Source organism: Sus scrofa, chromosome 13 (genome assembly GCF_000003025.6).
Source record: "Sus scrofa isolate TJ Tabasco breed Duroc chromosome 13, Sscrofa11.1, whole genome shotgun sequence".
Lineage (NCBI taxonomy): Eukaryota > Metazoa > Chordata > Mammalia > Artiodactyla > Suidae > Sus > Sus scrofa.
Genome location: NC_010455.5, coordinates 54,222,658 through 54,248,096, shown reverse-complemented (window position 1 = coordinate 54,248,096; position 25,439 = coordinate 54,222,658). Strand labels below are relative to the sequence as shown.

Sequence of the window (25,439 nt, the reverse complement as noted above, 5' to 3'; positions counted from 1 at the left end):
TTTCTCTTTGTCTTTAACTTGGTCAGTTTTATTAATAGGTGTCTCAGGGTGTTCCTCCTTGGGTTTATTTTATATGGTACTCGTCATGCTTCCTCGATTTGAGTGAGTGATTCCTTTCCCATGTTAGGGAAGTTTTTGGCTATTATCTCTTCGAATATTTTTTCTGTCTTTTCTCTCTCTCTTCTTCTTCTGGAACACCTATAATATGGATGTTGGTGTGCTTAACATTGTCCCAGAGTTCTCTGAGACTGTCTTCATTTCTTTTCAACCTTTTTTCTCTTTTCTGTTCCACATCAGTGATTTCCACTAGTCTGTCCTCCACCTCGCTTATTCGTTCTTCTGCCTCCTGTATTCTGCTGTTGGTTGCTTCTAACAAATTTTTTATTTCAGGTAATGCATTTTGTATATCTGCTTGCTTAAGGTTTAAATCTTGTATTTCTTTGCTCAGTGATACCTGTAAATTATCAATCTTTGCCTCCAGTTTATTTCAGATATTTTGCATCATCTTCAGTCTAAAGTCTTTTTCCTGGAGGCTGATAATCTCTTGATCACTTAGCTGTTTTGGGGGAGGGTTTCTTTCTCCCTCATCTAATTTATAGTTTTCTGCTTTTTCATTTTTATAGGTTTTTAGTGTAATCTCCCTTTTGCAGACAATAGAGTTATAGCCTCTCTTACTTCTGATGTCGCCCCCCTTGTGGCTGAAGCTAATATGGGGGTTTGCTGTAGGCTTCCTGATTGGAGGGACTGGGGCCAACCCACGGGTAGGTGGGGGTGGATTCCTATCCCTCTGGTGGATGGGGTTTTGTCTCTGGGTGAGATTACAGGTGTCTGTGTGCCTGGGGGGGTCTTTAGGCATCCTGTTTATTGATGGGTGGGGCTGTGATCCCAGGCTGGGGCTTCTCAGCACTGATGGATTAGGCCAGATTTTCCCAAAATGGCCATCTCCAGAGAAACACACATTGACGAGTATTCCCAAGAGCTTTGCTTCCAATGTCCTTCCCCCACAATGAGCCACAGTCACCCTGTTTTCCCAGAAGATCTTCCAGGAAGTGCAGTCAGGTCCAATCCAGATTCCTATGGAGCCTCTACTTTGCCCTGGGATCCAGTGCACATGAATGCACAATGGCGTCTCCATTTCCCCCAGTCCCATGGAGCTCCTGCACACAAGCCCCTCTGGCCTTCAATGACAGATACTCTGGGGGCTCTCCCAATGCCAGATCCCCAGGTGCGGGGACCTGAGGTGGGGCTCAGAACACTCACTCCCGTAGGTGAGTCTCTGTGATAGAGTTACTTTCCAGTCTGTGTGCTTCCTGCCTGGGAGGGATGGGCTTGCTTATACTGTGTAATTGCCTCTCCTACCTCTTGATGTGGCCTGCTCTTTGTCTTCTGGAGTAGGATATCTTTTTGAAAGTTTCCAGTCCATTTGGCTGAAGGTTGTTCAGCATTTGGTTGTAATTTGTTGTTTTAATGAGAGAAGTTGAGCTCCAGTCCTTCTATTCTGCCATTTTAATCCCATCTTGATTCTTTCCATTTTAGGTTTAAAGCAATTAGATTTTTCTTTCTTTTTTTTTTTTTTTTTGGTCTTTTGTCTTTTTGAGGGGCACACCTGCGGCATATGGAGGTTCCCAGGCTAGGGGTCCAATCAGAGCTGTAGCCACCGGCCTATGCCACAGCCACAGCAACGTGGGGATCTGAGCAGCGTCTGCAACCTACACCACAGCTCACGGCAATGCTGGGTCCCTAACCCACTGAGCAAGGCCAGGGATCAAACCCGCCACCTCGTGGTTCCTAGTCGGATTTGTTTCTTCTGTGACACAACGGGACCTCCAGTTTTTTTTATTTATTTCAGTTACTTTACCTTTCAACTGCAGAACTTCTATTTGGCTCTTAAAAAAAATAACAAATTTATTTATGGATAGTCCTTATTTTTATGAAATATTGTCATCATATGTTATTTTACTTCTTTAAGCACAAGTTCCTTTTGCTGCTTGAACATATTTGTAATGGCTGTTTTTAAGTGTTTCTCTATGCAATCTGACAGCTGAGTCCTCTCAGCAGCAGTCTCTGTTGCCTGTATTTTTCTTTGTGAATGAGTCACACTTTCCTGTTTATTTGCCTGTCTCTTATTTTTTTTGTTGAAAAAAATTTAGATACTATTTCACCACATTAATATATTTTAGCATGATAATACATTTTAGGATGTTTTAGATAATATATAGTGGCAATGCTGGATAATGATCCTCTACCTCCCCACCCCACACCCCAACCTGACATGCAGGGCTGGTTGATGTTGTTTGCTTGTTCGTTTAGTATCTTGACTGGACTATTACAGCGGAGTCCACTTCACCCACTGTGTGAAACCTATGATGCTGTTCTTCAACAAGAGCAGCCTTGTGCAAACTCACAGTCACCCAGGATGACAATGTTTTTTTCAGGGCTCTCTTTGACTAACTCTTCCTCCAATCATTCTCTTAAGCTGTCCATTTCTGTTGGTATTACACCCAGCTAATATCCTTTACTTATGGCCAACTGATTGCTCTACTGATTTTCACAATGGCCTGAGCCTAAATTGCTTTGCAGTCTGATCCATTCAATCCAGGTCTATTTGCAGGGGTAGCTTTAGAGGCTGGTCTTTGCACTCTGTTCTGATAGAGTTAGGAAGGTATTTTTTATTTGTCTCTTTCCCTGGTTCTCCAGTGTAAACTAACTGGCTTGTAGTTCAGCTTGCTGCTCTCATGGAGCTTCCTCTTAACGGAGGGAGCTTCTGAAACCCTGGCCACACTTGTCAGGAATTTAAGCTCTGTAACACATAGCTGGTAGAGATGAGAAATGCTGACGACCTACTCCTCCCGAGGAAATACCATAGACCTCATATGGGAGGTGTGGCTGCACCAGTGGCATATGAAAGTTCCTGGGCCAGGGATCAAATCCAAACTGCAGCTGTGATCTATGCCACAGCTGTCACAACACTGGAGGATCCCTATGTACTTAACTGAACTGCCTAGAGTTGGGGTTCCATCATGCTGAGCTAGAAGGGGAAGGGACAGGGAGGGTCATGATTCAAATGTCAAAGTCTCTCACTCTTTAAGTTTTAGTAGATTTTCTTGAGTCAGAAATATGTTTCTTCTTTAGGCCCTTAGGAGAATTTTCAAAGAGTCCAGATAATTGTTTTACAAATAATTTTAATCAGTTATGCTTGTTTCATTGGGGAGTGATTTCACTTAGCTTCTCATGTCACCATTTCAGATGTCACCACCTTGCCAGGGTATTTTTCTGCTATAATAGCTAAGCTTCTAGAATTTGGATCTCAGGCTGCCTCAGGCAATCTGCATTCTCACAGACTGAGCCTTGCAAGGGACTGGGAGAGAGACAGACAGAGCCCTAGTGACATTATATGAGTCTCTGGATCTGGCTGTGCTTAAGATTAGCCCTATCATCTGGACTCCACAGTCAGATAAGTGAATAAATTGCCTTCTTTGCTTAGCTAGTTGAAATTGAGTTTCTCTCACATGCGACCAAAAGTTGTAACTATTATCATGAATGTCAAACTTTTAATAATATGTGAGTAAATGATAAGTACTGTGGAAAGGTTGTTCCGGAGTTCCTGTTGTGGCTCAGCAGAATTTAATTCGACTAGGAACCATGAGGTTGCGGGTTTGATCCCAGCCCTTGCTCAGTGGGTTAAGGATCCAGTATTGCTGTGAGCTGTGGTGTAGGTTGCAGATATGGCTTGAATCCGCCTGTGTTGCTGTGGCTGTGGCATAGGCTGGCAGTTATAACTCCTTTCTCAGGGTGAAGCCTCGACAGTGCCTTAACCGACCTCATATTACCATATTGGGTGTCACTTGCCAAATGTAAGAAGGTTCTGCAATCAGAATCAGATGATTCTGCAATCCAATGATCTCTTGTCATATTTTAAATATGTCCAGAATCTCCAGACAAGAAGATTATTAAGATAGATCTTTATAATCAAATAGGCACACTGTATAACAAAATATGGATGTCCATTATAAAACCTCACTAATTCCTATTAAATGAGAGATAAGTTTTATAAATTCACAAAACAATTTTTCTTACATTAAGAAAAGGCTCCTGGAGTTCCTGTCAGGGCTCAGCAGAAACGAATTTGACTAGCACCCACGAGGACATAAGTTTGATCCTTGGCCTTCCTCATTGGGTTAAGGATCTGGCATTGCCATGAGCTGTGGTGTAGGTGGCAGATGCGGCTCTGATCCTGCATTGCCATGGCTGTGATGTAGCTCCAATTCGACCCCTAGCCTGGGCACCTCACATGCCATGGTTGCAGCCTTAAAAAGACAAGGAAAAAAAAAAAAGAAAAGAAAAGAAAAGAAAAGGCTCCCAACCTTTACTAAGGAAAAAGGGAAAAGTCCTCCAGGATCAACTGAACGGATAGATTTGATTTATTTGTGATTGGCATATTGTTTTAAATACTTTGAGCTTCTGAATTATCTGAAAGCAGGATGCAGCCTAGAGAGCTTAATCATACTCTCTGCTGTTTAAGTGGCACTAATAATGGTCCTGCTCGCAGGTCCATTATTCACAGGAACAGAAAAGTAAACATCCACTGATTTTTAGGACTCCATAACTCTTGAATTGGAGGAATCTGAATTCCACTAATTGTACTTGAGAATCTAATATTCGAGTTCTAATACTCAAGGCTGTGCTCTGATCTTATTCTGATATGTAAAATTTACCTAAGAAAGAGTTTCATCTATCGATTTGGGGTAGATGACACGCCTTAGGAAAAAAGGTTGAGACTGTGATTCTAAGTCAAAAGACTGGCCAGGGCTAGAATGCTTGCATTTTAGAATCTCCATCTCCTTTGTGTTACCTCAGCAGCATACCTGATTTGGTTTTATAGAGATGAATTTCAAGGAAAACATCACCTAGACTTTATTTCAAATTACCCTGAGGATCAATATATCTCACTGATGTCCAGAAACACCATGTTTATAATCTGCTATTATGATACACAACTCAGGGAAGGTAAATGTCCTGTCAACCACAATCTCTCTTTATTATTTTTAAGAAGGGCTAGTTTCCATTATCAATAGCAGATAAGGAACGCTGGAACCCATTTGTCATTCAAAATGCCACAGACTTGTTTAGCTGGGAATGAATGAAAACCATCATGTAGTGGGGTTTGTTTTTTTTGTGTGTGTGCAGCAGCAATAAAGTCACAATTCAAGGTCAGGGAAATTTCAAATGTTTTCTAAAGGGTTGCTATTATATTTTTAGATAGGTTGGGGAAACAATTTTCCAACATAACTTGAGCTTTCTAATATTCTTTTCCCCTAAAACAGAGATAAGAAGCAGAAACCTGAGATTTTTCTCTCATCTTCTCAAATGGTAATTTTTATTTAAATTTTTTTGGGGCCATGCTGTGGCATGCAGAAGTTTCTGGTCCAGGGATCGAACACATGCCTTGTAGTGGCCTGAGCCACAGCAGTGACAACACTGCACCCTTAACTGCTGGGCCACTAGGGAACTCCTATTAAATGTTTTTTTATTGAGGCATATTTGATGTACAATATTATATAAGTTTCAAGTGTACAACCTAGTGATTCACAATTTTTACTTTTTTTTTTTTTTAATGGCTGCACGCATGGCATATGGAAGTTCCTGGACCAAGGGACCGAATCTGAGCTGCAGCTGCCACCTACACCATAGATGTGGGAATGCTGGATCCTTTAACCCACTGCACCAGACCAGGGATAGAATCTGAACCTCCACAGTGACCCAAGCTGCTGCAGTCAGATTTTTAACCCACTGTACCACAGCAGAGCTCCAGCGATACACAATTTTTAAAGATTAAACTCTATGTATAGTTATTATAAAGTATTGACTATATTCCCTGTACTGTGTAATATATTCTTGTAGCTTATTATTATTATTTTTTTTACAGCCGCACCCATAACATATGGAGGTTCCCAGGATTGGGGTCAAATCAGAGCTGCAGCTGTCGGCCTATGCCATAGCCACAGCAACACTGGGTCTGAGCCACATCTGTGAGCTACACCACAGATTGTGGCAACACCAGATCCTTAACCCACTGAGTGAGGCCAGTGATCGAACCCATGTCCTCATGGATACTAGTTGGGTTCATTAACCACTGAGCCATGACAGCAACTCCTCCTTATAGATTATTTATTTTATACACAGTAATTGTACCTGTTAATCTCCTAACTCTACCGTGCCCTTCCTCCATTCCCTCTTCCCACTGGTAACCACTAGTTTGTTCTCTTTATCTGTCAATCTGTTTCTTTTTTGTTATATTCATTAGTTCATTTAACTTTTTTAGGTTCCACATATAAGTGATATCGCACAGCAGGGAGTTAATTCTCATATCACCCACCTAGAGATTTTACTTCCAATTTGAGGGAATCTTTTCTTTTCATTTTTATGTAATAGATCCCATCTCACAACATGTATAAAAGGCTATGGCATGTAAAAAAGAGGTTATTTGATAGTGATGGACTTGTATAGCAAATCAGCACTAAGAGTACATCAGGCCTTATTTTTTTCCCACAGGTTCTGTGTAGAAACGCTAAAAATGTCATTTGCCATTTGGGATTTCAGATCAAGAGATGTGTGCATCTTTCCAGGCACCTCAAAATCAAAATATGACCTGAATTAAACTCATCTCTTCCCTTATAAATAATGGTCTTTCTTTAGCTTTTTCCATTATTAAATAGCATTGCCATCCATTTTGTAGGCTGAACCATAAGAAAGATGCCTTTTTTTGTATGTCACAAATACCTGAATATTGGCAATTTCAAATGGGTCAACTTTAATAGTTGTTCAGGTCAGAAACCTGGGTGAAATCTTTATCATTCTCACTACCCATTGACTTTCCCAGCCAGCCAATCACAAGAACTAGTAATTCTATTTCTCAGGCATATTCTGTATCCAGCTCCAGGACACCTACCATAGAAGTCATCATTAAACGGCCTCAGCAACTCTACTGTCCACATTACAGTGAACCAGTGAGTCCTCTCTAAAACCTAAGTCAGATCATCTCACTTCCATGCTAGAAACTGTTCAATGGTTTCTGACTACCCTTAACACAAAGATGAGACATCTCAACATAGCTCAGAGAGTCTGCTAACTCCAGCCCCTATTGATCTCTTCCATCCTACCACACTCTATTTTCTGGTTACTGGGACTTCTCTCTTCTCATACATGCTCCCTCCCATCTCAGGGCCTTTGGACCTACTATTCCATCTGCATGGAACCCTTTTCTCTTTCATTACCTCCCAGGCTTTTGTCACTCAGTGACCCCTACTGTGCTTTCTTTCACATCTCAGCGTAAAAGCCATGCCTCAAGAGAACCCTCTCTCTACACATGCCCCAGACCAGTTGGAAACCCATGTTACCTCCACCTCAGCATGGATACCATTACTAACTACCTGTTCAATGCCTTGCTAGACTCAGATTCCACAAAGGCAAGATCATGGCTATCTTGTTCACTACCATATCACCATCACTAAGCCAGGGCTTAGCACCTAATGGGCACTCAAGAAATGTTTACTGAAGGTGTGAGCCCTCACAAGTGTCAAGGTTGCAATTCATGGTTCAAAGCTTCCATCTTCATTCAGTAATTGTCTCAGTTCTGGTATATCTTCAGTGATTTTTCTATTAAGGATTTTCATTTGTTTTTTGTTTTGTTTGTTATTTTTGGCCACAGTGTACAGCAGCCTGATGTGGGATCTCAGTTCCCAGACCAGAAACTGAACCTGGGCCACAGCAGTGAAAATGCTGAGTCCTAACCACTAGGCCACCACGGAACCCCTCTATTTAGGATTTTTTTGCTACACTCATAGCATGTGGAAATTCCTGAACCCACACCACAGCAATGACAATGCCAGATACTTAACTCACTGAACCACCAGGGAATTCCATGTTTAGGATTTTTTTTTTAAAAGGAAACAAAAACATTCAATTTGAAAATTCAAAACTGAAAAGGTGAGCTGGAACCCTGGACCGTCTCTGAATCATCCCTTAGCATGGCTACATTTGGTAGTGGCTATTGTTATAAGAGAAATAATAACTGAAAATAACATCTGAGGGCCAACCATGTGCCTAACTTATGGAGGAATGTGAGTCTTAGAGAAGTTGGGTGATTTTTCTCAAGTTCACAGAGCCAGTAAATGGTGGAGCCATAGTCACAAAGACACAGAATCCAAGACATGCTTTGGATGCTCTTCAATTGGTCACTCAAACCTTGGGAAAGACAATTTCTCAAATCCAGGGACCATCTCTTGATAAACCTGAACACTGAAAGCATCAACTACAGAATCCAAGAGGAACATACTTCCAACTGTCAGTAAAATGTTTCTAAACACACCCTAGTTAATTTCATGATGTTTCCAAGCACAATTCTCTTCCAAGCAACATCTTATTAAAAGCAGGTGTTCCTACCGGTAGAAAGAGTCTCTGGGCAGCACAGGGCTTGAATAATTTCTTCCATTCCTGAGGGTTTCCAACCGAAAATGTGATGGGGTAGATTCTGTGCTCAAACTTCTTTGTATAGGAGTCAGGCCACTGTCGTAGCTGAAAAACATGGAAGGGAAGAGAAGGGTCATAAGACCTCAGAAAGATGGAAAACACCTAAAGCTTCTGGGTGGCCAGGTAGAATTTTTTTTTTTTTTTTTTTTAAGGCCCACATCCACAACATATGAAGTTCCTGGGCTAGGAGTCAAACTGGAGTGGCAGCTGCCAGCCTATACCACAGCCACAGCAACACCAGATCCAAGCTACATCTGCAACCTACACCACAGCTCAAGGCAACGCTGGACCCTTAACCCATTTATCGAGGCCAGGTATCAAACTGGCATCCTCATGGATACCAGTCAGGTTCTTAACCTGATGAGCCACAATGGGAACTCCAGGTGGAAATCCTTCAGGCAGCATACACAGAAAGCCTAACTCTATCACCACAATAAATACTCATTGACTAAAAGACTATTGCTATGACTTAAAAAAATAACATCCAGAGTTGGCAAGGATGATGGGAAACTGGCACCTAAACACTGCAAGGGTAAATGTGAACAAACTTCCAGGAGGGCAATTTAGAAATTGGTAACAACAAACCCGAAGACAGAGGTACAAGGACTTTCACCAAACATAGTGTGTAATAATACTTAAAAAAAAAAAAAAAGAAAAAGAAAGAAACCTTGGGAACCCATCAAATGCTCAATAATAAGGAACTGGGCAAATGCATTATGATAAAAATACACAATGGACCAGTGGACAGTTAAAATAAAGTAGACCTGTATGTGCTGTCATGAAAAATGGTTATGACATACAGTTACCTTTTCAGGAAAAGCAAAGTGCAAAAAGAAATTTATAATATTGTTCTATCTTACAGGAGGAAATATATGTATATATACTTTATCGCAGAGAAAAAAATCTGAGCAGTTGCACCAAATTGTTAAAAGTGAGTACCTGTCGAGGTGTAGTTGGTGGCAGTTCATTTTCTAGGTCTGTATTCCTATACTCTTGAACTTTTACAGAAAGTATATTAATTTCCCTGCATATATTAATTTTATAATAAAATTACATCAAGGAATAGACTTTATTTTTCAGAGCAATTCTGTTTACAGAAAAACTGAGCAGAAAGTACAGAAAGTTCCATATACCCTCTTTCCTTCCTCCCCCTCCCCAGTTTCTCCCATCATTAATATCTTGTGTTAAACTGGCACATATGCTACAAATAATGAGCCAATACCAATACATTAAGTAAAGCCCAGAGTTTATATTAGGGTTTATTCTTCATGTCGTATAATTTTATGGGTTTCAACAAAGGCATGTTGTTCTGTATCTACCACTACAGCATCATACAAAATATTTTCACTGCCCTAAAAATCCCCTCTGTGCCACCTATTCATTCCTCCTCCCTCCCTCCTCTCTTCTGAACTCCCAGCAACCACTGATATTTTTATTGTCTCTCAGCTTTACCTTTTACAAATGTGATAAGGTTGGAATGATACAATATTTAGCCTTTTCAGATTGGGTTTTCTCCTTAGCAGTATGCACTTAACCTTTCTCCATGTCTTTTTATGGATTCATAACTTATTTTCTATCACTGACCAATATTTCATAGTATAGATACATCACAGTTTGCTTATCCATTTGCCTACTGAAGGGCATCTTGACTGCTTCCAGTTTTGGGTGATTGTGAAAAAAGTTGCTATAAACATTTATGTGCCAGTTTTTGTGTGCACAATTTTTCAACCCATATAGGTAAATACCAAGGAGTACAACTGCCAGATTGTATGGTCAGCTTACATTTAGCTTTCTAAGAAACTGCCAAGCTATCTTCCAAAGTGGCTGTGTTATTTTGTATTCCCACCAGCAATGAGTGAGAGTTCCTGTTGCTCCACATCCGTATCAGCATGTGGTGTTGTCATTGTTGTGGATATTAGTGGTTCTAATGAATAGTAGTGGTATCTCAGTGCTTTCATTTACAATTCTCTAATGACATGGAATCTTATGCATCATTTTATATGCTTATGTGCCTATATATATCTGTGTATGTCCTTAATTTTTTATTTTTAAAATTTATTTATTGATTTATTTATTTTTAGGGCCACACCAGTGACATAAGAAAGTTCCCTAGCTAGGGGTTGAATTGGAGCTGCAGCTGCTGGCCTACACTATAGCTACAGCAACACTGGATTCACCCAAGATGCATCTGTGATCTACATAGCAGCTTGCAGCAATGCTGGATCCTTAACCCACTGAGCAAGGCAAGGGATTGAACCTGCATCCTCAAGGACACTATGTTGGGTTCTTAACCCACTGAACCACAACAGGAACTTCATCCTTAACTTTTTTTAGTTAATGCCTTTTCAAAGATACAATAACTCTACCTCTAAGAATTTACCTTAAGGAAAAATTCCAAAAGTGCATAGATATTTATTACAAGGTTATTTATTATAGTATTGTTTGTAAGAGTGAAAAATGGAAAACAATATAAATAAGAAGTTGGTTAAATAAGCTCTGAGATACTACGCAGCTCTCAGTGACAGGGTTGCAGAACAAGAGTCAGCAAAGCATGGTAGTAGAAGGGCCACACCCGACCTGCTACAAATAACAGACAAGCCAAGAACAGGTTAGACATTTAAAATAGTTGAAAAAATAGGAGTTCCTGTCATGGCTCAGTGGTATCAAATCTGACTAGTATCCATGAGGATGCAGGTTCGATTCCTGGCCTCACTTAGTGGGTTACGGATCTGGCCTTGTTGTGAGCTGTGGTGTGGGCCACAGCTGCAGCTCCAATTTAACCCCTAGCCTAGGAACTTCTATATGCCACAGGTGTGGCCCTAAAAAAATAATAATAATAAATTAAATTAAATAGTTGAAAAAAATAGGCGTTCCCTCTGTGGCATAGTAGGTTAATGATTTGGTGTTGCCTAAGCTGAGATATAGGCTGGATTCCATCCCAGGCCTGGGAATTTCTACATGCTGTGGGTACAGCCAAAAAAGAAAAAAAAAATGTTGAAAAAATAAAAACAAGGGTAACATTTTGTGACATGTGAAAATCATATGAAATTTGAATTTCAGTGTCCATAGCTACAAATTTTGTTGAAACACAGCCACACCCATCTGTCTACATATTTCTATGGCTACTTTTATGATATACAGTTGAGTAACTGTGAGACCATACACTCTGCAAAGCCTAAAATAATTACTAGCTTTACTAGCTGGTCTTCACAGAAAAGGTTGATCAAATCCCTGGTTTTCTTTTTCTCTCTTTTTTTTTTTTTTTTTTTTTTTTTGGTCTTTTGTCCTTTCTAGGGCCGCACCAGTGGCATATGGAGGTTCCCAGGCTAGGGGTCTAATCAGAGCTGTTGCTGCCAGCCTATGCCAGAGCCACAGCAATGCCAGATCTGAGCCCCGTCTGCGACCTACACCACAGTTCACGGCAACTCTAGATCCTTAACCCACTGAGCAAGGCCAGGGATTGAACCTACAACCTCATGGTTCCTAGTCGGATTCGTTCCTGCTGTGCCATAACGGGAACTCCATTTTGGTTTTTTTTTTTTTAACCCCTGTTGAAGAAGAAATGCACTAACATAGTGTCAGTTATTGTGAAAGATTATGAAAGAGAATATAGACTGTGATTCCACTTCTGATGTTGATATGAAAAGAAATGTAAATACATACACCAAAATTGTTCTCCTCAGCATTAATAGGATGATTTTTTTTTTTTTTTTTTTTTTTTTTACTTTTTTGGGCTGCACCCATAGCATATGGAAGTACCCAGGCTAGGGGTCATATTGGAGCTGCAGCTGCCAGCCTATGCCGGAGCCACAGCAATGCAGGATCTGAGCCATGTCTGCAACCTACACCACACTCATGGCCACACTGGATCCTTGACCCACTGAGTGAGGCCAGGGACCGAACCCACATCCTCATGGATACTAGTTGGGTTCGTTTCCACTGCACTACAATGAGACTCCAATAGGATGATTTTTTTCATTTCTGATTTTATAACTTATTTTTACAATGTACATACATTGCTTATATATTTGTATACAATTTTTGAAAAAAATATGCCATTGGGAATACTTTAAATTTGCAATTTTGAGATGACTATTTGGGAGAGAAATCTCAGCATGAGGAGAGTAGGAATGATAGTCATAGTATTTGACAACTGATTTATGAAGGCACTGACTGATTAAAACCCACATCAGGCACAACACCCAGTACAGGTGCACGAGCATATCAGGAATGACACGGGCACAAACATTCAGGGGAATAGCAACAGCCAACCTGACTGGACACTGGGCTCAAACACCCAGGACCACTGTGCCACTGCACGATGGTCCCAAATCAGCCCTAGTAGGAGAAGGCAAAGGGCCCATGGTCTATGAATTTGCTTGATTCCTTGATCTCTAGCATCCTCTCTTCTAAAAGGGTTTATCAACCTTTACCAAACTGTCTTTTCAGTGGAACGTTTAGTCCATTTACATCTGTTTCTATCTCTTTATTTGAATAGTATACTGATTCCAGCCACAGGAAATTCCTATTGACACCTTTTCCCATGGCTTGCACATGCATGCGTGCACACACACACCACACACACACCACACACACAGGATGTCAATGCACCATGGGCCCCACCTATCCAGAATACATTGGTGGCCATCACCACTTTTTTTTTTTCCTTTTTACAGTTGTACCTATGGCATAAGGAAGTTCCCAGGCTAGGGGCTGAATTGAAGGTGCAGCTGCTGGCCTATACCACAGCCACAGCAACACCAGTTCTGAGTCTTACCTGTGACTACACCACAGCTCACAGCCATGCAGGATCCTTAACTCACTGAGCAAGGCCAGGAATCAGACCCATATCCTTATGGGTACTAGTTGGGCTCTTAACCCACTGAGCCACAACGGGAACTCTGCCATTCCCACTTTTGTGTCCCACTATTTCTTGATTCTGAGTCTGGGGCAAGAGCACAGACTAGCCAAACTTAAATTATGTATTTGGAAGTTCCATTGTGGTTCAATGGGTTAAGAACCTGACCAGTATCCATGAGAATGGGAGTTTGATCCGTGGCCTTGCTCAGTGTGTTAAGGATCCAGCATTCCCATGAACAGTGGCATAGGTCATAGATGCAGCTCAGATATGCATTGCTATGGCTGTGACATAGGCCTCAGCTGCAGCACTGATTCAACCCTTAGCTTGGGAACTTGCATATGCCACAGGTGTGTACCTAAAAAGAAAAAAAAATCATATATTTGATCCTGAAGAGGCTAGGAAGTCAACCAGTTGACATTTTCAGCTTCTATGTTAGAAGGTGACAGAAATAAATGAAACTTTCAAATATTAAATATTAACAATGTAGATGGTAAATACAACCAGTAGAGTTCAGCAGCTTTAAAAAAAAATCTACTTAAATATACGCTGCTATGGCTCTGGTGTAGGCAAGCAACAACAGCTCTGAGTGGACCCCTAGGCTGGGAACCTCCATATGCAACGGATGCGGCCCTAAATGGACAAAGGACAAAAAAATAAAATAAAAAATAAAAATAAATAAAAATTTAAAAATTCTCCTTAAACATAACAATGCAGTTTCCAGGGAGATAATGATGGCAACTAGCACCTTGTCTTGACCCTGAGGTATGGGGCCCTGAGCTTCCCATGAATTTATCACAAGAAGTTCTGGATATTCCCACAATGCCTCAGTGTTGAAATTGACAGCCTTGAGAAGGTTAGTATAACCTGTTCCTCCCACACCAGCAACTCATGCAGCCGAAAAGAAACCAACTGCTGCTGATCTACCGTTTCAGGGCTGACACAGTGCCCAATACAGGGAGATGTTCCAAGGAATCTTTGTGGCAAGAGAGTCAATAGATTATCTGTTTCAGCCTCACAATTATACTCTGAAATAAGTACAAGAAAGGGGTGACACCATATGCCCTGTTGAGATTTTTAACACCCAATTTTAATTTCCTCTGTCAAATGAGCTTTGCTGGTCTAACAAAGACCTGAGGGAATAAACCATCAGAGGAATAAAGTCATCAGGGCACCACAAAACATGGTACGTCCTGACAAGTATCTACAAGAATTCTCCCAGACCCTAGTTCTGATTTATAATGTCCCAGTTACTATGGCTCATAGCAAATTACCCAAAATTGAGTAGTATAAAACAACCATCTCTTATACTTGGAGAGTCCAAGGATCAGGAATTCAGACACTCAGGAGGGATGGCTTGACTCTGCTCAACATATGGGGCTCCAGCTAGAAGACTTGGAGGCTAGGGGCTAGAATCATCTATAGGCTCCTTCTCACATATCTGGTGGTGCAGGTTAGTTATCAGCTCTTCTCTGTGTGGGACTCTCCCTATGGGTGAGTATGGATTTCCTTACCACATGGTGGCCAGGTTCCAGGGTCAGGCACCCCAAGAAAAAAACAGGCAGGAGCTGTATCCTTTCTTGGATGTGGCCTCAGATGTCACAAGCAGGTCATTTTGCATACTCTATTCCTTTTTTCTTTTTAGGGCCGCATCTGCAGCATACGGAAGTTGCCAGGCTAGGGCTTGAAACAGAGCTAAAGCTGCCAGCCAACATCACATCCATGGCAACACTGGGTCTGAACCGCATCTGTGACCTGTGCTGCAGCTTGTGGCAATTCTGGATTCTTAATCCAGTGAATGATGCCAAGGATCGTACCTGCATCCTCATGGATACTAGTCGATTCTTAACCTGCTGAGCCACCATGGGAACTCCTGGCATACTCTATTTTATATACACATATATATTATGTATGTAGATGTATCTGGATTAGCTCTTGCCTGATGAAAAATTACCCCCAAACTTAGTAGCTTCTTAGTAGTTTAAACCACAAACATTCATTATCTCATATAATCTCTTAGGATAAGGACCTCCCATGAGGGTGAGTCATACGAAGGCTGGATGGGGCTGCAAGTCCTGACTCCAAGCTCACTTACTGAGTGTCTGCAAGAGGGCTTCATTCCTTAACACATGGGCCTTGATGAGGGCTAGTCAGACTTAAAGCTGGCCTTCCCCAGAGCAAGGAATCCAAAAGAGGAAACCAAGAGGGCTCAGAAGTGACACAGCATCACATCTTCCCTAAGCTACTGTCATGCAGACTAGCCCTGGGACAGTGCAGATGAGAAATACACAGAGGTGTGAATAGCAGGAGGCTGGGCCACTGGAGACACCTTGGAAAACACAATCTGTTATACATCTATAGTTATATATACAGATCTTCCTTCTCTCATCTTTTTAAAGTCCAAGTCTGTACTCTGTCCTGCTCCATCCTCATGCCTCAACTTCTTGCATACAATAGGTATTCAATAAACACTTGTTCCGTGGATATTATACAGGACATGACTAGTGTTGGCCCGGAGCCACTTGTCCTCCATCCCTGTGAACACTTATCAGCCTCCCTGCAGTTGGGTAGGCCTTGTGACTGCTTCAGGAGTTAAATATGAGCAGATATGTCACTGTCAAGCTGAGGGAGTAAAAAGCACAGTGGCCGTCCCTCTCTTTCCTATAGTGGTATCTCAAGAACTGCAGGGGCCAAATGCTCTAACAACTGTGGCTACGTACATGAACCATCTCTGTCAACTGTGTCCCAGACCAAGGGGGCCGAGTGGACAGGCCCCCACTGCCTGCATGAACCACGTAGCCCCCACTGCCTGCATGAACCATGTCAGGAAACCAGATCTAGCTTATCCCAACTATAGAGAAGCAGTTCTTTTCACTCCTGCGGGCTCCAAGCTGCAGAAGGAGAACTGAAGCCCAGAAAACCCAAGAGACTTGCCCAAGATCTCGCAGTAAGTGAACATGGAGCTGAGTTTTGAATTCCAGCCTTCCATCCATTAGTTACAGAGGACGTACAGCAGAGTGACTAAGTTCGTGGAAGTTTGAGTTGGTAGCCTAGAACTGACACCTTCTAAGCCGCATTGATCTCAGAGAGCAAAATAGGGGCATGGTTGTTACCTTCTTCAAAGGATTGTGGTTAGGATTAAAATAAGAGTAAATCATAAATTGGAGTTCCCATTGTGGCTCAGTGGTAATGAACCTGACTAGGATATGGATTTGATGCTCAGCTATACTCAGTGGGTTAAAGCTCTGGCATTGCCATGACCTGTGGTGTAGGTCGCAGAGGCATCTCAGATCTGGCATTGCTGTGGCTGTGGTGTAGGCTGGCAGCTACAGCTCTATTTAACCTGTAGCCTGGGAACTGCCATATGATGCAGGTGTGGCCCTAAAAAAAAAGGAGTAAATCATAAATCATAAGCCCTTGAGAAAGGCTATTTTACTTTCTAAATTATTATTATTACTACTACTTTATTAACTATAATGCCCCTTACGCCCCAGCTTCAGACACGCTACCCTTGGTGTTTCAGTCTTTCTTTGCCCCTTCCCCAGACTCAAGATTTCTCGAAGCATTTTCCAATCCATTTCAAAGCCCCAGGACTGCTTCTTCCCTGGCTCTCTTGGTGAGGATGTCAGAGTGATTTTTTTTTCTTTACAAAAACATAACATGTTTTCTACTTTTCTCTGATTAGCCTTTCTTTGCCCAACATGCTGCTTTGCCCTTTTGGTGGCTACCGCGGGGGGTGGGGGGGATGCAGCCCTGGGGACTGAAGTTAGTAGGTAGAAAACGAAACAGCTTCTCTTTCTGCCAGTAACTCAGGAACTCACCACACAAGAAGACTCTCAAGGAGAAGGAAGAGCGGTCTGCAGTCACACAAGAACCATGCCCTGGAGAAGAGGCATTTCCACAGCTCCTCTCCAGGGAGGAGACCATTACATGTTCCTCAGCACAGAAAGAATGAAACAAATGATGACCCAGCCACATCATGAAAGACTATCAAAGACTAAGTAGTCAACAAAAAGGAATGAGGTGAGAAAGTATGAGTTCTGACCAGGAACAAGGCTCTCATGACATGGTTTTAAGTGAGGAAAAGCAAGTTCCAGAATGATCCATGGAGAACAATCTTGATTCTGTAAATGTTTAAATAAATAAACATATTTCTATGTTTATAAATATGTAATAACACATGCATGCACACGTGTTACACATGTCTATACTTACATAAAAACACAGGTATACATACATACATACACAATCACCCAGATACATAAACATACACACACACCTGTATATAAAGATAACATGGAAGAATCCCTCAAAAGTGTGGACTCCACTAGTTTCGTGTGTGGAAATGAAGGGCGGCAAGGACTCTACATTTATAATTTACAACATTGATACTATTTGAATTTATTGTGATGAGAATATATTATTTGTTGTTCAAAAAATAGATGGATAGATAGGTGATAGATAGATAGACAGAAATAAGCTCCCTAGTTCCCAGTGGGAACAATGTGATTAACAACAGGAGGGCTGCTGCCTTGGGTCAAATGCATCATCTCATTTAATCCTCACCATCTCTCTTGAAGGAGAGGTGTAATTTTCCCTATGTTATAGATGAGAATAGCAAGCCTCGGAGTCAAGGGTTCATGGGCACACAGCTGAGTATGCAGCAGAAATACAGTAGGAAATAGGATACGCGTTTCCCAAAATGCAGCCTGCCTGCACTCAGTAAATACGGTTATAATTTCTGCACATTCACCTGCTTGTCAAACTCTGGCTTCAGAGATTCTTCTGTGAAGATATGAAATTGCATCTTCCTGTGGCTGAAGAGCACGGCTGATTTGAGCATGACCAGCGTCTCCTCCAGCCGATTGCCACAGGCCACCACAGCCAGGTGGATCCAGAGCTCGTGGGGCAGCACAACTTGGAAACTTCTGGATTCTACAGGCCTCCTAGAAAGAAGAAAAACAGGTTAGAGCTATTATTGAATTCACTTAAAAAAAAAAAAAAACAAGCTAGTAAAGGGTTGGAACATTTCAAAACATGAACAGGCACAATCTGTTATATTTTATAAAGTGATAAGCATTTTGACAATTCTTCCTGCTTAGAGAAAAAAAATACCATTTATTCCCATATTTATCCTGGCAATAGCAGGGTGAGTCAGTGTTTGGACGGCTCTAGGTGTCTGAGGCTTTTGCTGCCAGCATTCAACTGTCTAGTGCCTGCTGGCTGCCTAGTGGCCCATGTTTGGAAATGGTATTGCTAAACTCTGACAGCTGACACAGGGCTGTGAAGCTCCCACTCACATGGGCCATGGAAATTAGATTTGAATGCAACTTGAACAGAGGAGGGTGGGCAGTGGCTTTCCCATGTGAAAAGAGCAACACGATACTCCCATCATCTGGAGGGTTTTAGGTTGCCGTGGAATGCGTGACCACGGCACCAAAGGAAAAATCATGCAAACCCGGGAGGTGAGCAAAGAAAACAACACATGGCCCTCCACGGCATCTCCGGAGAGTCTTGAAGAAACAGGTGTTAATTCCAACCATCTCACTCCATGGTGCTGAGCTGGTAGGTATGAAATTCAGCTTCGAGGATAAAATGCATATTAACAAGAAGCAGGCAGGAGAAGGGGCAGGTTATGCTGCAAACTACCAAAGTCTCATATACTGAGTCAACAGCTGAGAGGGGAACAGGCTCCAAAAGTCCAGAATCATCATCCAGCTATTTCCTCGTAATAAAAGATTTGTTCCAGACAAGGAGACACAGCCAAGCCTCAAACACACCACTGAGAAACATTTGCAAGCAAGTTGGAAGAAGCTGGCCTGGAAAAGGTGCCCTGAGACAAATGAAACTAATTTACTTGCACAAAAGATTTGGAGACCAGGGGAACTTGGATGAGGGATGCTACCTTCCTTCCAAAAACTTTGAGCTCCATCAGCGTGCTGCTCCATTATGCACTTCTCAGTCAAACAAAGGCAGTCTTGCTCCAGATTTCTTGAGCCAAGGGGAAGTTGAAGATGTGGGTGGAGCACTTTGGAGAGCTTCCCAGTTTGATTACTTAAGAGTATGCTTTGTAAGGGCATGGCTTCCTGGCTAACTTAAGTCGAGATGCAGAGTTACTCAGATTCCACTTACTTGGAGGATGGCAGGAAGACAGTAGAGATGTTCTTCGTATCCCCTGAAATTGTCCATGTCTTTTCATCCCCCTACTGCTACCTGATAAGGCCACCATCTTCCCTCACTGGATCACTGTGACAGTTCCGGGATCATCCACCTGCCTCCAATCTGATCCTTAACCCCCATCCTGTGATTTCTTCCTGTTGGGTGCCCAAGTGATGTTCTTCTAAAATGCAAATAGGACTGCATTATTCCCTCAATAAAAATGTAAAGGCTCCTGACTGCCTTCAAGATCAGGTCCAAACTGCTGATCGTGGTCCTACTTATATCTCTTGTAATTGCCTCCAGCACTCCCAGCCTGGATGGACAGTCATTCATAATCACGCTTACATACATGACTGCTCTCCATCTTATTTCTAGTCTTGGCATATGTACTCTCTCTCAGAAATGCTTTTCTCGTGGTCATCGTTAATAAGTCTACAAATAACAAATGCTGGAGAGGGTGTGGAGAAAAGGCAACCCTCCTGTACTGCTGATAGGAATGTAAGCTGGTACAACCCCTATGGAAAACAGTATGGTGGTACCTCATGAAACTAAATATAGAACTATGATATACAGTAATCCCACTCCTGGGTATATATCTGGACAAAATGATAACTCAAAAAGGGACATGCTTCTTTGCAAATGAATCAACTGACAAGGGATTAATCTCCAAAAGTTACAAACACCTTCTGCAGCTCCATACCAAAAAAACAAACAACCCCATCCAAAAATCGGCAGATCTAAACAGACAGTTCTCCAAAGAAGATGTATGGATGGCCAAAAAACACATGAAAAGATGTTCAACATCACTCATTATTAGAGAAATGCAAATCAAACCCACAATGAGGTGCCACTTTACACCAGCCAGAATGGCCATCATCAAAAAGTCTACTAACAGTAAGTGCTAGAGAGGGTGTGGAGAAAAAGGAACCCTATTACACTGTTGGTGGGAATGTAAATTGGTGCAACCACTATGGAAAACAGTATGGAGATTCCTTAGAAAACTCAAAATAGAACTACCATTTGATCCAGCAATCCCACTCCTGGGCATCTATCCAGAGAAAACCATGACTCACAAAGACACTGACATGAACTTCTTTGCAGAACAGATACTGACTCACAGACATTGAAAAACTTATGGTTTCCAAAGGAGACAGTTTGGGGGGTGGGGGGATGCGCTGGGGTTGTGGGTTGGAAATCCTATAAAATTGGATTGTGATGACATTGTACAACTGCAAATGTAATAAATTCATTGAGTAATAAAAAAAGGGACATGCTCCCCTATGTTCAATGATGCACTATTCACAATAGCCAAGACATAGAAACAATCTAAATGCTCATTGACAGAGGAATGGACTAAGAAGTTGTGGTACATATATACAATGGAATATTACTCACCCCCAAAAAGAATGAAATAATGCCATTTGCATCAACATGGAAGTAACTAGAGATTCTCATATTAAGGGAAGTAACTCAGAAAGAGAAAGACAAATACCATATGATACCACTTATATGCAAATCTAAAATATGCCACAAATGAACCTATCTACAGAATAGAAAAAAATTCACAGACATGGAGAACAGACTTGTGGTTGCCAAGGAGGAGGGAGAATGGAGTGAGATGGACTGGGAGTCTGGTGTTAATAGATACAAACTATTACATTTAGAACAAATAAGCAATGAGGTCCTACTGTATAGCACAGGGAACTATATCCAATCTCCTGGGAGAGACCATGATGGGAAATAATATTAAAAAAGAATATATATATATGTATGAATATATATGTATTATTCACTCACTGCTGTACAGCAGAAATTGGCACAACAGTGTAAATCAACTATATTTTTATTTTTACTTTTTTACTTTTTAGGGCTGCACCTGCGGCATATGGAGGTTTCCAGACCAGGGGATCAAATTGAAGCTGTAGCTGCCGGCCTATGCGACAGCCACAGCAACGCCAGATCTGAGCTGTGTCTGTGAACTTCACCACAGCTCACAGCAACACCAGATCCTTAACTCACTGAGTGAGGCCAGGGATCAAATCTGCAACCTCATGGCTCCTAGTCAGATTCGTTGCCACTGAGCCATGACAGGAATTCCTACACTTTAATTTTAAAAAATAATAAAAAGGAAATTCTCTGCTCTCTTTTCCTTGCTAAGTCCAGCTGATTTATTAGCCCACAAATCTATCTTGAGTACCTTCTATGTGCCAGGCACTGTTCTAGGCATCAAGAAGACAGTAGTGAACAAAACAGACCAAGACGCCTGCCTTAGCAGAAGTTACATTCTACAGTTGGTAGAGGAATGACAGAGTAACAGCCAAAGTAAATAATAACTAAGTAACTTACATAGAAAGTTATCCAGTGATATGCACTAAGAGGAAATACATAGTGGAGCCAGGAGGGATACAGGAGTGGCTGATGGGCTGGAACATACTATATGGTACAATGTTGAAGAAGTCTTCACTGAACACTGAGTCCTCACTGAGAAGGTGAGGTCCGATGATATTCTGAAGGTGGGGACAGAGTGGTCACATGCACTTCTCAGAGAGGAGGATTCCAGACAGAGGGGACAGTCAGAGCAAAGGCACTAAAGCAGGAACATGCCTGGTCAATTCCAGAACCCATGCCTTCAGGGCTTAGATGTCCTCTCTCCCTCAACTTAATCGTGGGTTTTCATACCTGCTATTAAAGCCAACTCCCAACTTATTTATGTAAAAAGATTGGATGGATGTGTCACAGATAACACTAAAACCATAGTCAATTTAAACAAAGATAGTCAAAATATCACCCAAAATATGCTACAAAAGAGACTTAATGCAAACTCACTTGCTTAGTTATGCTCAATATTTAGGAACATAGGTATTCAAAGGAACTAAAATAATAAATGCAATACCTTAGATACTTTAAATATGACCATTACACTCCTTTCCAACAGAATACCTGTGCATAATGTGGCTTTACACATTGGGCTTCTACATGATACAAAGTTTTAACCTCAGTAGTCAGGGAAAGACAAATTCAAACCATAAAGATGTTCCATTTGGTCCTGGACTGGCAAAACTTAAAAAATAAAAGTTGGCGGAGCTCCCTTGTAGCACAGTGGATCCAGCATTAAGGATCCAGCATTGTCACTGCAGTGGCTCAGGTTGCTGCTGAGGCATGGGTTTGATCCCCGGCCAGGAACTTCCACATGCCACAGACACTGCCAAAAAAACAAAAACAAAACAAACGTTAGATCATATGAGTTTCAGAGTATATAGGAGGTGGGGGACAGCTCAGAAGCAGTGGAAGTTGACCCAAATGCTTTGGGGTGGCTTCTGGCAACATCTAGCAGGAGTGAAGATATATATATCCACCCTCACGTTTTTGGGTCTACACCTGCATATGCAACCTGAAAAAACTCTTACATCTTTGCAAAAGACCTACACAAGAACATTCGCAGCAGTTCCTTTGTAAGAGTGAAAAGGTGGAAAACACCTTCCTGTCCATGAACAGAGTAATCATGAACATATTTGACAAGTTTAAGTGGAATACTACACAACAGCGAAAATGAACAACTCAGAAAGTTATGTATCAACATAAGGACAAAGAGGAAAAAGACCAATTTGGAGCAGGATGGTGATAGAATGAGACCATTTCCATGAAGTTTAAAACCCAGCAAAATAGCACTGTATGCTGTTCACAGATGCATAGAGGAAAAGTCATCATGCATGAGGATGAAAAACACAAGCAGGATAGTGATAATCTCCGGGGACTAAAGAATTTTTGGTTTTAATTTTTTGTTTTTGTTTTTTTCTGGTTTTTTTTTTTTTTTTTTTTTTGCTTTTTATGGCTGCAACCATGGCATATGGAGGTTCCCAGGCCAGGGATCTAATCAGAGCTATAGCTGCTGGCCTATACCACAGCTCACAGCAACGCCGGATCCTTAATCCACTGAGAAAGGCCAGGGTTTGAACCCAAAACCTCATGGTTCCTAATTGGATTTGTTTCCACAGCACCACGATGGGAACTCCATTTTTATATAATTTTTAATTTTTTGCCCATGCCCACAGCTTGTGGAGGCTCCCAGGCCAGGAATTGCACCTGCACCACAGCAGTGACAATGCCAAATCCTGAACCACTAGGTCACCAGGGAACTTCAAGTTTTTATTTCTTGAGTGCAGGGTACAGAGAAATTCATGATGTAATTGTCTATATCATTCATGGGCCTAAACTATAAATACTTTTTTTTTCTTTTTAATTAAGAAAATCACCACTTCCCTGGAGCACAGCAGGTTACTTCTTTGCAGGCTTCAGTGATTTGGGCCTGCATGGTACAAAGCACAGGGGCTGGGGCGTGCAGTCTTTTTTGGTGTCTGATGACAAGTACTCAGAAAGAAAAATTAAAGCTTTTCCTGGTGGCAGTTCAAGTATCAGTGGCTGGGGTTTAACGAGACGTTTGCTGCCCCCACTCTATTACCTCTCATGTTACATCAAAGATCTTAGGCTTCAGGTAATAAGCATGTGTGTAGTGAGGTCACAATGAATAATCAAGTTTAAGGGCGCTGAAACAGTGTGCCTTTCACCAACTCCTACCAAAGCCACACTCAACCCCTCTCAAATGTCACCTGAAGACTCTACAAGGATGAAGGGAGGTCCAGTCTATGAACCTAAGACTTCTTAATCCCTTGAATCACGAGGCACTGGTGGGGGATGGGAGATGGGGAATTGTACTTCCCAAACTCTGACTGATGGCTAACTACATTTATTTACTTTATAAAAAAGACTGGGAGTTCCCATCGTGGCTCAGTGGTTAGCGAATCCGACTAGGAACCATGAGGTTGCGGATTCGATCCCCAGCCTTGCTCAGTGAGTTAGGATCTGGCATTGCTGTGGCTGTGGCATAGACCAGCAGCTGTAGCTCTGATTAGACTCCTGGCCTTAGAACCTCCATATGCCGTGGGTACAGCCCTAAAAAGACAAAAAAAAAAAAAAAGACAAAAAACTAAAAACTAAGTAAATAAATAAAAGAAGACTGGAGTGGACCTTTTGCTGCCCAGGATTTTCAAAGACCTGTTGCTGAGGCTGAGCTGATGGTAACCACCTTGACCACTGTGCTGGTAGAGCCTGAAAGAAACACAACAGAGAGGAAGGCAGAGCCACAAGGTAGAGTCAGATTTGAGCACCTGAATCCAGGTGCACCTGAGTCTAACCTTGGCAATTCATTATCAAGCCAATTCTCCTCTGCTGAAGTCAGCTGGAAGCAAGCTTAGAACTCAGCATCAAAAACTGGCACAGGGAACTCTACTCAATATTCTGTAATAACCTATATGGGAAAAGGATCTGAAAAAGAATGGATATATGTATAAGCATAATTGAAACACTTTGCTGAACACCTGAAACAAACATAGCAATGTAAATCAACCAAACTCCAATATAAAAAAAAATTAAATTTAAAAAAGAGTCTAAATGTAGGTCTTAAAAATGTTTCTGGGAGTTCCCATTGTGGCTCAGCAGGTTAAGAACCTGACTCGTATCCATGAGGATGTAGGTTCAATCCCTGGCCTTGATCAGCAGGTTAAAGATCTGGAGTAGGTTAAAGATTTTGGCTCAGATCCTACATCACGGTGGATGTGGCGCAGGCTGGCAGCTACAGCTCAAATTTGACCCCTAGCCTGGGGACTTCCATGTGCCTCAGGTGTGGCCCTAAAAAGAAAACAAATATATGTTTCTGAAGTGCTCCTGTGACACAGCAAGTTAAGGATCTGGCATTGTTGGAGTTCCCGTCATGGCTCAGCAGAAACAAATCTGACTAGCATCCATGAGGAAGCAGGTTTGATCCTCGGCCTCACTCAGTGGGTTAAGGATCTGGCGATGGCATGAGCTGTGGTGTAAGTTGCAGACGTGGCTCAGA

At 41.8% G+C, this 25,439-nt stretch overlaps 1 protein-coding gene across 1 annotated transcript in view; it reads right to left on the bottom strand.

Moving 5' to 3' along the window:
- GXYLT2 (glucoside xylosyltransferase 2) overlaps positions 1 to 25,439 on the bottom strand; it is a 97,255-nt gene that overhangs the window by 54,683 nt on the left and 17,133 nt on the right. The window contains exons 2-3 of the mRNA XM_005669726.3: positions 18,141 to 18,333; positions 8,443 to 8,574 (exon numbers count right to left, since the gene is read on the bottom strand). Coding sequence (XP_005669783.2) covers positions 8,443 to 8,574; positions 18,141 to 18,333 — 325 coding nt within the window. The remainder of the gene's footprint in view (positions 1 to 8,442; positions 8,575 to 18,140; positions 18,334 to 25,439) is intronic.